At 35.5% G+C, this 12,893-nt stretch overlaps 1 protein-coding gene across 1 annotated transcript in view; it reads left to right on the top strand.

Annotated features, from left to right (window-relative positions):
• Positions 1–12,111, top strand: part of LOC136034740 (kinesin-like protein KIF21A) — a 146,752-nt gene extending 134,641 nt beyond the window's left edge. The window contains exon 14 of the mRNA XM_065716114.1: positions 11,542–12,111. Within this exon, the coding sequence (XP_065572186.1) occupies positions 11,542–11,728 (187 nt within the window). The 3' untranslated portion in view covers positions 11,729–12,111. The remainder of the gene's footprint in view (positions 1–11,541) is intronic.
• The last annotated feature ends 782 nt before the right edge of the window (positions 12,112–12,893 follow it).

Here is a 12,893-nt window from a genome sequence, read left to right as displayed (position 1 = left end):
CGAACCACTTTTTCACCTACGCACAGTTAGTCATGAGAATCCAATCGTTCATGCTAGATAGGAAAGACATTCAACAGTAAGAAAGGTACAATAAACTCTCAGTACCACTCGTACAAACAGTCGAAAATATATTACTAGAAATCAATAGAAATTAAACGTAGATTTCGTCAACGAGAATGACGTGGTTTGGTATGATTTTGTTCCACATTTCCCTCAAAAATTCCTGAGTGCTTTATTTTAATACCTTAAGTCTTTTGGAGACCTAGGATTAAACGAAATTTACCAGCTTTTCGAAAAATACAGAAACACCCCCAAAAAGTGAAGCAATGATGGTGGAAATCATACCATTAGATTCGACTTACCAGAGAACCTTGCTTTTCACTGTGGGCTCTTTTTAAGTCCCTGAAAAATGGAATTTTGCATTTTTGCCCAGAGGAAAAATCACGAATGCGTGTTTATTTGTTTTTCACATGGGTAATAGTACCACACCAGTAATCCTATAAGATCGGGAGAGGGCCCATTTTAAAGGACATTAAAAGTTCTAGTACACTTTTTTATTGACAAAAATATATTAGGGCGCAACTAGCCTACACCCCAGGCACAATTTATCTCGAAATTCTTCTGATCAAAATTTTGAGATAGCCAGCACTTAAAATTTTGTCCAACATATTTTGAAAGTCTAATAACTATGCTTTTGGGGATCAAGCAGATCCCCTCAGCCTCTGGGGAATGGACTGTAATTTATGAAATTAGCCCATTTTTACATATTGTATTGTATTTGTTATTGTGTAATATACAGAAAATTTTTGGAGGGGGGGGATTATCTAGCCTTGCCTTTTGAAAAAAAGCTTTTTCAACTAAAAGCAAGGAACAATATCACAACTGACAACGAACCGAAATTATTCCGTATATGAGAGGGTCCCCCCTGCTCAAAAGTCACTCTTCACGCTAAAGTTTTTTAGTTCCTTTGAAATAACTTCTTATTCTAATTAAACTTCCCTTGCATTAAAGAAGTTGTTCTTAAAGAAATGGGCAAAAAGTTTAACTTTAGCGTAACAAGCAGGCTATTGAGGAGAGGGACAACCCCTCAAACACGGAATGATTTCTGTTTGTTTTAAGTTTTAATGTTGCTCCCTACTTTCCATTGAAAAACTTGTTTTTTTATATTTAATTCTGATAGTTTTTCAAATAATGCCGGGAAGTTTAGTATCCCCTCCATGGAAAGTTTTTTCCATTTGTAACCTCCCTTCCTTCGGAAATTGTCCCCTAATAAATTTACACGGATAATGTGCATAACAAATCTCCTTAGTACACTTTCGTTTGAAAAATACTTTTATTTCTGGTCGTTTCCAAATCATGCAGGGAAATTCCACCCCTTTTCCGTGGCAAATTTTTTCGGAAGTCTCTCCCCCTCTCCCTAGTGTAAAGTTATCTGTTAGGAATTTCTCCGGTGGAAACTTCCCCCCTGGAGAAATTTTTCCGTGGAAATTTCTCCCCATCCTACAGAAAAATACCAAACTTTAGCGTAAAGGTCATAAACCTTGGCATACAATTTGGGGCGAAAAGTCAAGCTTTAGTGTTAAGAGTGAAGTTTTGATGACAGGGCAACCCCACTGTATACAGAGTAATTTTCTTTTATTTTAAGTTGTAATCTTGCCCCCTAAATACTGTTGAAAAAATTTGTTTTTAAAGTTTAATTTCTGATTGTTTTTTTAAGTTTCTTTTGGACATCTTGCACCCTCCATTAAAGATTTTCTCACCCAACAGAAAATTATTCCATGAAAAGTTCCTCTCAATTAAAAGAACCACCCGCTTCCCCCGCTCCCAAAATTTTTCGTGGACAATTCCATCCTTGCTGAAAATTCCACCCTGAAAATTGCTTACACACGATCTGCCTGAAAAATCTACTTAGCACATTTTATTTGGAGAAACTTTTATTTCTGATTGTTACTGAACCGTGGCGGACATTCTGTTCCCTCCGTGGCAAATGTTTCTCGGAGAACCCAGTAGTAGTGATGCCATAGGCACTTTAACCGGGCACATAGCCGCTTCTCTTTTCTTCCTTTAAGGATTGGAGATGAAAAAACGCCACGTTTCTTTGAGCCAAGACTATGCATATTTCACGCCACCATGACAATATGTGGCTGGTCCACCCCCTAGCAACCAATTCCAGAAGGGAGGGCTGTTATTAGAGATAAGTTTAATCCATATTAAGAGTTATTTCTGAGAGGGCTTAATGAAAATGCCGCGTTTCTACTGCTCTATTATCTTGCATCTGCAAAAAAAGAGACACATTTTTGTGTTCGGTTATTTGTGGGAGGTTTTAAGAAAATTCCATTTTGATGCCATGCTAAAGTCAAGCTTTGGCGTAAAGAGCGAAGTTTTGACGACAGTGCAGCCCCACCATACACTGAGTAATTTCCTTTCGTAATTTTTAACGTGGCCCGTAATTTCTGTTTAAATAACTTGCTTCTTTAATTTGATTCCTGATAGTTTTTCAAGTATTGCTGGGAAATCTGGCACCCCTCCATGAAATATTCCTTCCTCCAATGGAAAATTATTCCATGGAAAGTTCCTCTCAATTAAAATAACCCCCCACTCAACTACGCACTCTGACAATTCCATCCTCGCTGAAAACTCCCTGCGTGAAAAATCTCCTTAGCACATCTTTATTTCAAAAAGACTTTTATTTCTGATTTTTACTGAATCATGCCGGAAATCCCGTTCCCTACATGGCAAATGTTTCTCAGAAATCCCTCGTTCCTAGTGGAAAATTGTTCTTGTGGAATTTCTCCCGTAAACATGAGGGAAAATTCCCCCACGGAAAAAATTTTTCATCCAAATTTTTCCCTCCATGAAAAATTTCTCTTGACGATTCAAACCCTGCTGAAAAATTCCCTGGACAATTCCTATGGAACATTTCTACATGTAAAATTGAGTTGGCTGAGAGAAAGTAGTACTCATACAAAAAAAAAAAAAAAATGTATTGGAATTCGAGTAAATTTCTCAGTGTAAGATCCCTCCTTGGAAGTTCTTCCCCGGGAACCTTTCTCCCCAAGGGAAATACCCCAGCATAAAATCTCCTCCCCCTCCGAAAAATTGTCCTTGTATTAAAAAATAACAAATACTATGGGTAAAAAATGGGCAAATTTCATAAATTTCAGTCCACTCCCAAGAGGCTGGGGGAATCCGCTTTATCCCTAAAGGCATAGTTATCGAACTTTCCAAGTATGTTGAACGAAATGGCTGTCTCAGAATTTTTATTGGAGGAATTTTGGGAAATACTGTCCATGGGAAGGGAGCTAGTTTCGCTCTGATCTATTTGTGTCAATTAAAAAGTGCACTAGAACTTTTAATTCTCATTCAAATGGACCCTCTCCCTATCTTATAGGATTACAGATCTTCTAGGATTATGTATGCTTGTACATATATATATATATATATATATATATATATATATATATATATATATATATATATATATATATATATATATATATATATATATATATATATAGTAAGGAAGATAAGACAGTTCAATATTCACCAGAATATTCTCTCAATTCATCAGAAAATGGAAAATTTCCTCATTTTTATTAGCTGGGGCTGCTCTTTACTTCCAGTTTGGTACTACGACCTGTTTCACCCAATGCTTTCTGAAATTCAAATGAACTATACTACTTCTGCCTCCTAAACCCTGTTGCTTGCCTTCAGTTCTATCATTTCTATTAAATATGGCCTTTAAGTATCAAAGTTAACAGCAGGTTCATTATTTGAATGGTTTTCTGGGTCAATTTTTTGAACAATTCTCTTTATTGGGATGTTCTCACAGTAAACACCAGATGGAGGCAATGCCCCTAGGAAAGCAGAAGCCATTAAACGTTCTATATGAAGTAAAAATTAAATATTTTACCATTTAAATGTACGTAAAAAAATTCCATCACCCCCTTCCCCTAATTTTGCAACACACTAGTGGCACTTATAATCCCTTCACCCACTTTTCCACCTACGCACAGTTAGTCATGAGAATTCAATCTCTCATGCTAGATAGGAAAAGACTCACAACAGCAAGAACGGTATAATAGCCCTCCAGTACCCCTCATACAGGCAGTCAAATCAAAAATTCCTGAGTGTTTTATTTTAATACCTTTTAATACCCTTTTAAGTCTTTTGGAGACCCAGGATTAAACCAAATTTAGCAACTTTTCGAAAAATTCAGAAACACTCCCAAAACCTTGGAATTTTGCATCTTTTACCAGAAGAAAAATCACGCATGTGTGTTTATATGTTTTTTTCCCAGGGGTAATATAATCACACCTGTAATCCTAGAAGACGAGGAGAGGGCCCATTTGAATGAGATTTAAAAGTTCTAGTGCACTTTTTAATTGACACAAATTGATCAGAGCGAAACTAGCCCCCTTCCCCATAGGGCTATATATATATATATATATATATATATATATATATATATATATATATATATATATATATATATATATATATATATATATATATATATATATATATATATATATATATATATATATATATATATATATATATATATATATATATATATATATATATATATATATATATATATATAATATATATATATATATATATTTTTTTTATATATATATATATATATATATATATGGACAGATAATACAATGAGCTCTGTTTTCTTGAACCTATGAAGTGCAAAAGTTAAAATTTGATTTAAATTGTTGTGTTTTAGTGGGCGGTACTGTTTTCCAAGTTCAAGTTATCCCTTTTATGTTAATAAAAAAGTTTGACTTTGTGTCCCAATCCTTTAGGAACAACAGCTCATAGATAAGGGTTGTTAATTGGAATAAGAGGTTTTTTTTATTAAAGTGGTATAAAACTTTAATGCAAAGAGCGATTAGCTCCTGAAGGGAGCCATACTTCACACAAGGAAAAAAATACGTTAAGCTTATATTGGTCTGTTTATTTCTTTCTTTTTCAACAAAGTACAAATAGGGCATTTTGTTATATATTTGCTTCATGTAACTGTTTATTTTTATTATTGTGTTTACTGGGTTTCATTTATTCATTCACAGCAAATTATGTTTCTTTATTGTGTTGGCACACAGAGTTTGAATTACTGTATAACTTAATTTCTTCTCATTCTACAGTTTTGATATACTAAAATTATAATATCACTTTTATAAAAGATATCTGATTCGGAGAACTTTTTTTCATAATGCAGGATCATCTACATTATGGAATCATAACTAGTTAAAACATTCCTGGGACAAAACCACATCACAAAACCAAAAATAACTAATGCATTAAGACCATGTCTTTTGTGTCAAACTTGAAAAAACGAGTTGAGCTAAATTAGCCGATTATATTTTTGAATTAACGAGGCTTTATTTACATGGGGGCTGTGCGTTACGAGGAGTTAAGTTAGATAATAGATGATGATTTCCCTGAGGGCTTTAATCAATTCTCCTGAATAAGTTTTTATGGCACTTGGTATCTCCCAAGTGACATATAGCGATCGCAAATTCTGTCGGTCTGTCTGTCGGTCTATTGGTCTTTTTGTTCTAGTCAGTTCTACTACTTTAGGCACTTCCAGCTATGCTAGATACGATGAAATTTGGCAGGCCTATCAGGAAACAGACCAGATTAAATTAGAAATTTTCGTTTCCCCGATTCGACCTTCTGGGGGGAGTGGGGGACGGTTAAATCGAGAAAATTAGAAAAAATGGGGTATTTTTAACTTACAAACGGGTGATCAGATCTTAATGAAATTCGATGTTTGGAAGGATATCGTGTCTTAGAGCTGTTATTTTAAATCCTGATCGGATTTGGTGACATTTGGGGGGGAGGCCTAAATTCTTGGAAAACGCTTAGAGTGGAGGGGTCGGGATGAAACTTGATGGGAAAAATAAACACAAATCCTAGATACGTGATTGGCATAACCGGAACGGATACGCTCTCTTTAAGGTAGTTGGGGGGGAGGGTTAATTCTGAATAATTAGAAAAAATGAGGTATTTTTTAACTTACGAACGGGTGACCGGATCTCAATGAAATTTGATATTTAGAAGGATATCGTGTCTCAAAGGTATTATTTTAAATCCCGACCGGATCTGGTGACATTGGAGGGAGTTTGGAGTGGGGTCCAAAATCTTGGAAAACGCTTAGAGTGGAGGGGTCGGGATGAAACTTGGTGGGAAAAATAAGCAGAAGTCCTAGGTACGTGATTGACATAATCGGAATGGATCCGCTCTATTTGGGAGAGCTGGGTGGGGGGGGGGGTAATTCTGAAAATCAGAAAAAATGGCTTATTTTTAGCTTATGAAGGAGTGATCGAATATTCATGAAACTTTGTAACTCAGATCTCTTATTTTAAATCCCAACCAGATCCTGCGTCATTGGGGGTGGACAGTTGGAAGGCGGACCGGAAATCTTGGAAAATACTTAAAGCGGATAGATCAGGATGAAACTGGGTTGGAAGAATAAAAACAAGTCCAAGATACGTGACTGACATAACCGGACCGGGTCTGCTCTGTTGGTGGAGTTGGGGGGAGGGGAATAATCGGAAAAATTAGAGAAAAGGAGGCATATGTAACTTACGAACGGGTGATCAGATCTTAATGAAATTTGATATTTCGAAGGATCGTGTGCTTTTACCGCTCTTATTTTAAATTCTTACTGGATCCTGGGATATTGGGGGGAGTTGGAGGGGGAAAACGCAATTCTTGGAAAACGTGAAAATTTGGGTATCTTTATCTTACGAATAGGTGATCGGATCTTAATGAAACTTGATATATAAAAGAGTCTTATGTCTCCGATGCTCCATTTTCGACTCGAGTTGGATCCAGGGACATAGGGGGCTGGAGGGGGGGAACAGAAATCTTGGAAAACGCTTAGAGTGGAGAGATCGGGATGAAACTTGATGGGAAGAATAAGCACAAGTTATAGATACCTGATTGAAATAATTGCTACGGATCTGTTCTATTTGGAGGAGCTAGGGGGGTGTTAATTTGGAAAAATTGAGGTATTTTTAACTTAAGAACTGGTGACCGGATCTTAATGAAGTTTGATATTTAGAAGGAACTCATGTCTGAGAGCTCTTAATTCAAATCCTGACAAGATCTGTTGACGTTGGGGGGACTTGGAGGGGGAAATCGGAAATCTTGGAAAACACTTAGAGTGGAGGAATCGGGATGAAGCTTGGTGGGTAGAATAAGCAAATGTCGTAGATACGTGATTGACGTAACCGTAGTGGATTTGTTCTCTTTGGGGAAGTTAGGGGGTGGGGTTCAGTGCTTTGGCGAGTTTGGTGCTTCAGGACGTGCTAGGACGATGGAAATTGGTAGGCGTGTCAGGGAGCTGCACAAATTGACTTGATAAAGTCGTTTTCCCTGATTCGACCTCCTGGAGGGCTGAAGGGAGAGGAAAAAGTAAAAAAAAATGAGGTATTTATAACTTACGAGTGGGTGATCGGATTTTAATGAATTCTGATATTTAGAAGGACTTCGTGACTCAGAGCTCTTATTTTAAATTCCGACTGGCATTAAGCCTCTGATTTTCCTTTTAAATTAATCTATTGATTCTTAGAATTTTGTCATAAAATATTTTCATAAAATATGCGCTCTGGGCTCTTCTGGCCTCGTCACAAGTGCCATGTGAGCTCTTAGCTCTTGTTCTATCACGGTGTTACCAATGTTGTCATTCAGTTCGAAGCCATTTTCAATGAATATCTGTCTTTTTTCGAAATTTCTCATAAATTAGATTTTGCAACAACATCAAACTATTAAGATTTCATTAAATAATATTTAAAATTCCTGGGTCAGCCGAAAATGAAAATTTTCTCACTGTAGTGTTGCCGCATGACAAGCTTTCGGACTTCTGTTACTATAGGCCGCCGTTGGCTTTTTACTAAGTTATGCATCATAGCCATGATACGAAGTCAGTGCAAAATAATCAGCTCATGGAGACATTTATGTCAAAGCCTCAGAGTCCAGGAAGGGAGCGGTTTGACCTGAAACAAATTGCAAGAGAAATCGCAATATTCCATTGTCCTAGAATTAAAAATGTTTCATTGTTCATTTATGTTATAGTTTCTGAAATTCAAATTTCTAGGTTCTGAAGAAAAATTCTAAATCATAAAATAATTCTTAGCGCAAAAGAATTTCAAGTCCAAAAAATTGTATAGATGTAAGTCCAAAAAGGCCCATGTTCCAAAATAATTCCAAAACATAAGTTCCATATATTCCAAATAAGTTTTAAATAAGTTCTAAAATAAGTGCCCAAGAAAATTTAAAGTCCCAAAAAAATCCAAGACCAATAAGAAATCCAAGTCCTAAAGTTCAAAAAAAAAGAAAAAAGTCACTACAAACATTATTTTTCTGATAGAAAATATCATGACTGACATATTGGTATCATCTTCATTTTGTGTTTTAAAATGGCACATGTGTTTTTTTTTGTTTTTTTTTTTTTACAAGTTTCATATTGCAAGATATAAGTATTCAGTGTGATTTTGAGACATGAAAAAAAGTTGAAAAATTAATTTTAAAAATCTAAGTAAAAAAATTTACCCCTTCCCTCTTAAAAATTTGCCATCCCCCCTCTCCCTCCCCTTTTCCGAGGAGTATTTAACCCTAACGTGTTCATTACGATACTAAGTCTATCAATATCTCGTTCGCAACCAGAAAAAATATTTTAAGGGGAGATGGACCCTGTCGTACTCAACTAATGATGCGTATTCAACTAATAATCATGTTAAGATTTGGGTTCAAAAGTAATCCATGGACCGAATTCAAAAGTTTAAGAATAATTAGTAGGAAGGGGTGTTTCTTTTCAAAACTAATGATTATATATGATATACAAACACATAAAATTTGGTAAATGCTTTTTTTTAGATTTGATATTGCTCTTTACCCTCTACTGAAGGTTAAGGTTCTAAATATTCCACGAATCGAATTCAATAGCTCAAGAATGGCTAGTAGGGAGGGATTATTTTAAAACTGTAGATGATTTACATACAATTCGGTAACAAAAGGGGACTACAAATTTCTTTTGGTAAACCAAAACTCTGTGAGATACAGTTCCTATCCATTAAGCATACAACAAAAACGTCTATAAATTACAAACTTTTCTATATTAGAGTTCTTGCCAAAATTTCTTTTAGACATCCTGCTGGATCAAACTTGGTTTATCAACTGATATTAACTAGGTCCAATTCCAATCCCTTTATATCAAATATTTTGATATTCACGATGTATTTTCAGGAATTCCTTGTCGCCGGAAGTTGAGCTAACGCCATGTCTAGGGCCCAGCTTAAACGAACTGACTGAAGAAATTAAACTTTGCAGGTTATGTTTCCGGAAAATGTTATAGCTGTCGTAGAAATATAGCTGGGTACAAGGGGCTAGCAACTCCAATGCACATTGGGGTAGGGCTGTCATGGGACCAATTGGAGTTAGTGATTCCAGTAGTACATTGGTATGGGGCGGTGGGCGGATATGTTGAAGGGATACTACTCTTATTTTTACTTTCGACTCATTTATTAAGATATTAGAGTGATATTTGTGACTAACAACCTCGGAAAGCTCTAAATGCCAACTTGGTGGAAATCAAGTGCTATTTTTGAAGTACTTATGTTCTATGCATGAACTTATATGCTGCTGCAATAGTAGTCTTAGATCTGTAACCAACAAGTTCAGAATACAGTTCCGCTTGAAAAACCTGTATTTGGGTCATTTTAGTCTAAGAAAATCATCATGCAAACCAAGCGGGGTAAAAAATGAGACGCTGGTGAGGCTGATCAAAGTGGGTGAAGACGAAGTGTATAGAGTTTGACTAAAGGGGGTCGGAGGTGGAGTGTTCGCACTCCTGAGCAAAGGGGATCAGAGAGGAAGCGGACGCACTATTGACAAAAGGAGCTGGAGACAAAACATTCGCATTGTTTAAAAATGTGATTGGAGACAGGGTACACGCATTGTTGGCCGAAGCAAGACGAAAACTGAGCAATCGTTGAGTAAATAGGCTGCAGGCTACCTGTTCGTACTACCGAGCAAAGGGGTTTACAAACGGGTTATGTATTTTACAATCACTTTCCTGAAAGCATTTTGTACAACAACTATAGCCAGTTCGTAGTTGCAATTACTTTATTTACCTATTGCCTTTCGAAACTCTTGAACAAATAATTTTTAGTGTTTGAAGCAAATACAAAAAATTTGAGCCCTTTCATCGTCGAAGCATTGAGATGTAAAAAAAAAAAGTCGTACTTTAACAAAAGGGCAGAAGGTTGACGATGCTTGTAGCCTTAGAAATTTCTCTCTTGCTCTCCGTATTGATTTGAAGGGTCTCTCGTAAATATTTTAAATCTGGGCGTGAAAATGCACTTTTAATGGTCATGGGCCTATTTCTCACTGAAGTTCTACTAGCCTCTCTCCTAATCAGTGCTGCCTAACTATGCATTACTTACAATAGTTGTAATAGCCGCGTAAACGAACTATAATGACCATTGACACCGGGTTGCGATATTTGTTACGTGAGAAGAGCGCTATAAATTAACACTTTCAATTCGATGAGCCCTCTCCTGATGCAAACCTCTCGGGAAGGATATAAAATCTTATGTTTTTGTAATATTATAATATTATAGTAGCCTTGATAGGTAAACCTAAAATTATGGAATTTGACGGTTTTGGAATTATCGCTTGTTGCAGATACTTTGGTCAACTGTTACCAAAATCCCGCTTTTTAGAGTTCGGGTATCTATGGACAAGGGTCGTCCTTTACCGTCCATTACCGCCTACAGTTCGACAAGGGCTCCAAGCGTTTCAGGTCTCTTGCTTCAATCAAGGTTAGCCTGAAAATATCAAGTTAACATACTCAATCTTGATAAGACGTTTAAATGAGTTGGTAATCTTTTTACAATTAAATAATCCTTAGTTAATGTTTCTACTCACAAGGTCCTTAGCACTACAATTTCTCATTTCTACAAACTGATTCGAATACTGAATTTAGTTGAATCCTAATAACTTGCTTCATAGTTTTTTTTTCTCTCTATTTTTTAGTTGAATACGCTATTGAATTGCTGAATACGCTAATAACTTCCTTCATAGTTGTTTTTTTTTTCTCGATTTTTTCTAATCTGTAGTGTTTCTTTTGTATATTCTGTTGTGCTTATTTTGCTTTTTATTGTTGGGTCACTTTGTATGTACTGTAGATGTGGAATACTGGGTTTTCGGTTCAATCACAAATAAAGTATCTGTGTATCTATCTAGAGGAAAATACCTCAGAGAGAAGAATCTTCAAAAAATTTCTTGAACTTTGTTTCAAATGCTGGAACGGTCTTCTCATTACAAAACTTCCCCTTGTAGTTTTTCTTGTTTGAAGGTTCTTTATCACATTTGCAGTCATTGATTATGACCTTCGCAGTCAATCTACTCGACGTAAAATAGAGTAAAAATTGGGTGTATTAAGATTTAGGAAGCAGCATAGGAATATATAGCAGTTTTGCTTCCATTTGCATCAACTAATTTAAGAATTGTTTTAAGATCATTTCTGGCATCACCATCTACATCTAACGTACCACCTTCACCCTGCACCGAACGCAAAGCCCGCCGCTATGCCGCCGTTCCAGAGCTGCTCCTGTATGGAAAGTCGATTAATAAACCTTCCGGCTCTACTTCTGCGACAGACATTCCAAGTGTAGTACAAAGTAGTTCAAAGCTTAGTAGTTAAGACGTTTAAATAGTTCCGCCATCTGTGCCTTAATTTTTCGTTATGTTGAGCTGCGAGCTCCTATAGTTTAGATAAATAGTTTTTAGCTTAGATATATCGAAGAATGTTGATATTCGTGGACAATCTTCAAGTTGTGATTTTGTATCGGTGAACATTTTTGCTTTTGGGGATTTGGAAAGATTTTTAATTGTTTTGTTCTAAAAGGAAACAATTTTAGCTAGGTCAAGTTACTTAACTAGCGACGTCAGAAACTTAGGACTAGTCAATATCTTGCAGTATCTACAGCGAATCTTTATGTTTACATTTTTATTTAAAATTTAGTCATATACATCCATGGCAAATTTGGTATCTTTGGGTGTGTTTTATATATATATATATATATATATATATATATATATATATATATATATATATATATATATATATATATATATATATATATATATATATATATACGATTAATAGTTTCAGAAGTTAAGAACCCTAGGTCAAAATTTTGTTTCGATCTGGCTTAATTTACATCATCTTTTATCACCCTAAGCAGAATTATTTTGTTGCATATGGCTTTTGAATTCTTTTCAATAACTTAATGACTGTGCCTGCACATTTATCACTAAATTACATCTGCTAGTGCATACTTTCAGTCTAATTATCATTTAGGTTAAGCACAATCAGGTGCAATGATATTTTTCGCAAATTGTAGTTCTTTACTAATATTATAGCTTATGACAATTGCTGTTAAAGTGAAAAGTTGTTAAAAATGTTAAAAAGTGAAAGTTATTAAAGCGAAAAGTTGTTCATATACGTTTAAATTTTAAAGACACTAAATAGCGCTATCATATGCAAAATCCATCGTTATAAGCAGAATTAAACAACTGATTGAATGAAATTACACTGTAAACAAGAAAAAGTGTATAAAGCCTTGAACGGTTAAGGCATAATCTAATGACACTGAATTTCATCGCGTTAATTCTAGAAGTGGTCTAATTCCGTCAAAATTCTGGGGCGAGTGGCGGGGGCAAAGTTGGAGAAAATTTTCCCAAATCAAGTGAAAATGACACTGAAAAAGTAAGCCATTTAGTATCATAAAGGTTAAGATATAAACGTAAAGATGGGTCAGATAAACTGACCCATTTCTGTGGCTGCTTGAATTACGAAGGTTTAT

Source organism: Artemia franciscana, chromosome 13 (genome assembly GCF_032884065.1).
Source record: "Artemia franciscana chromosome 13, ASM3288406v1, whole genome shotgun sequence".
Classification (NCBI taxonomy): Eukaryota; Metazoa; Arthropoda; class Branchiopoda; order Anostraca; family Artemiidae; genus Artemia; species Artemia franciscana.
The sequence above is the reverse complement of the archived record's forward strand: the minus strand, read 5'-3'. Positions and strand labels throughout refer to the sequence as shown.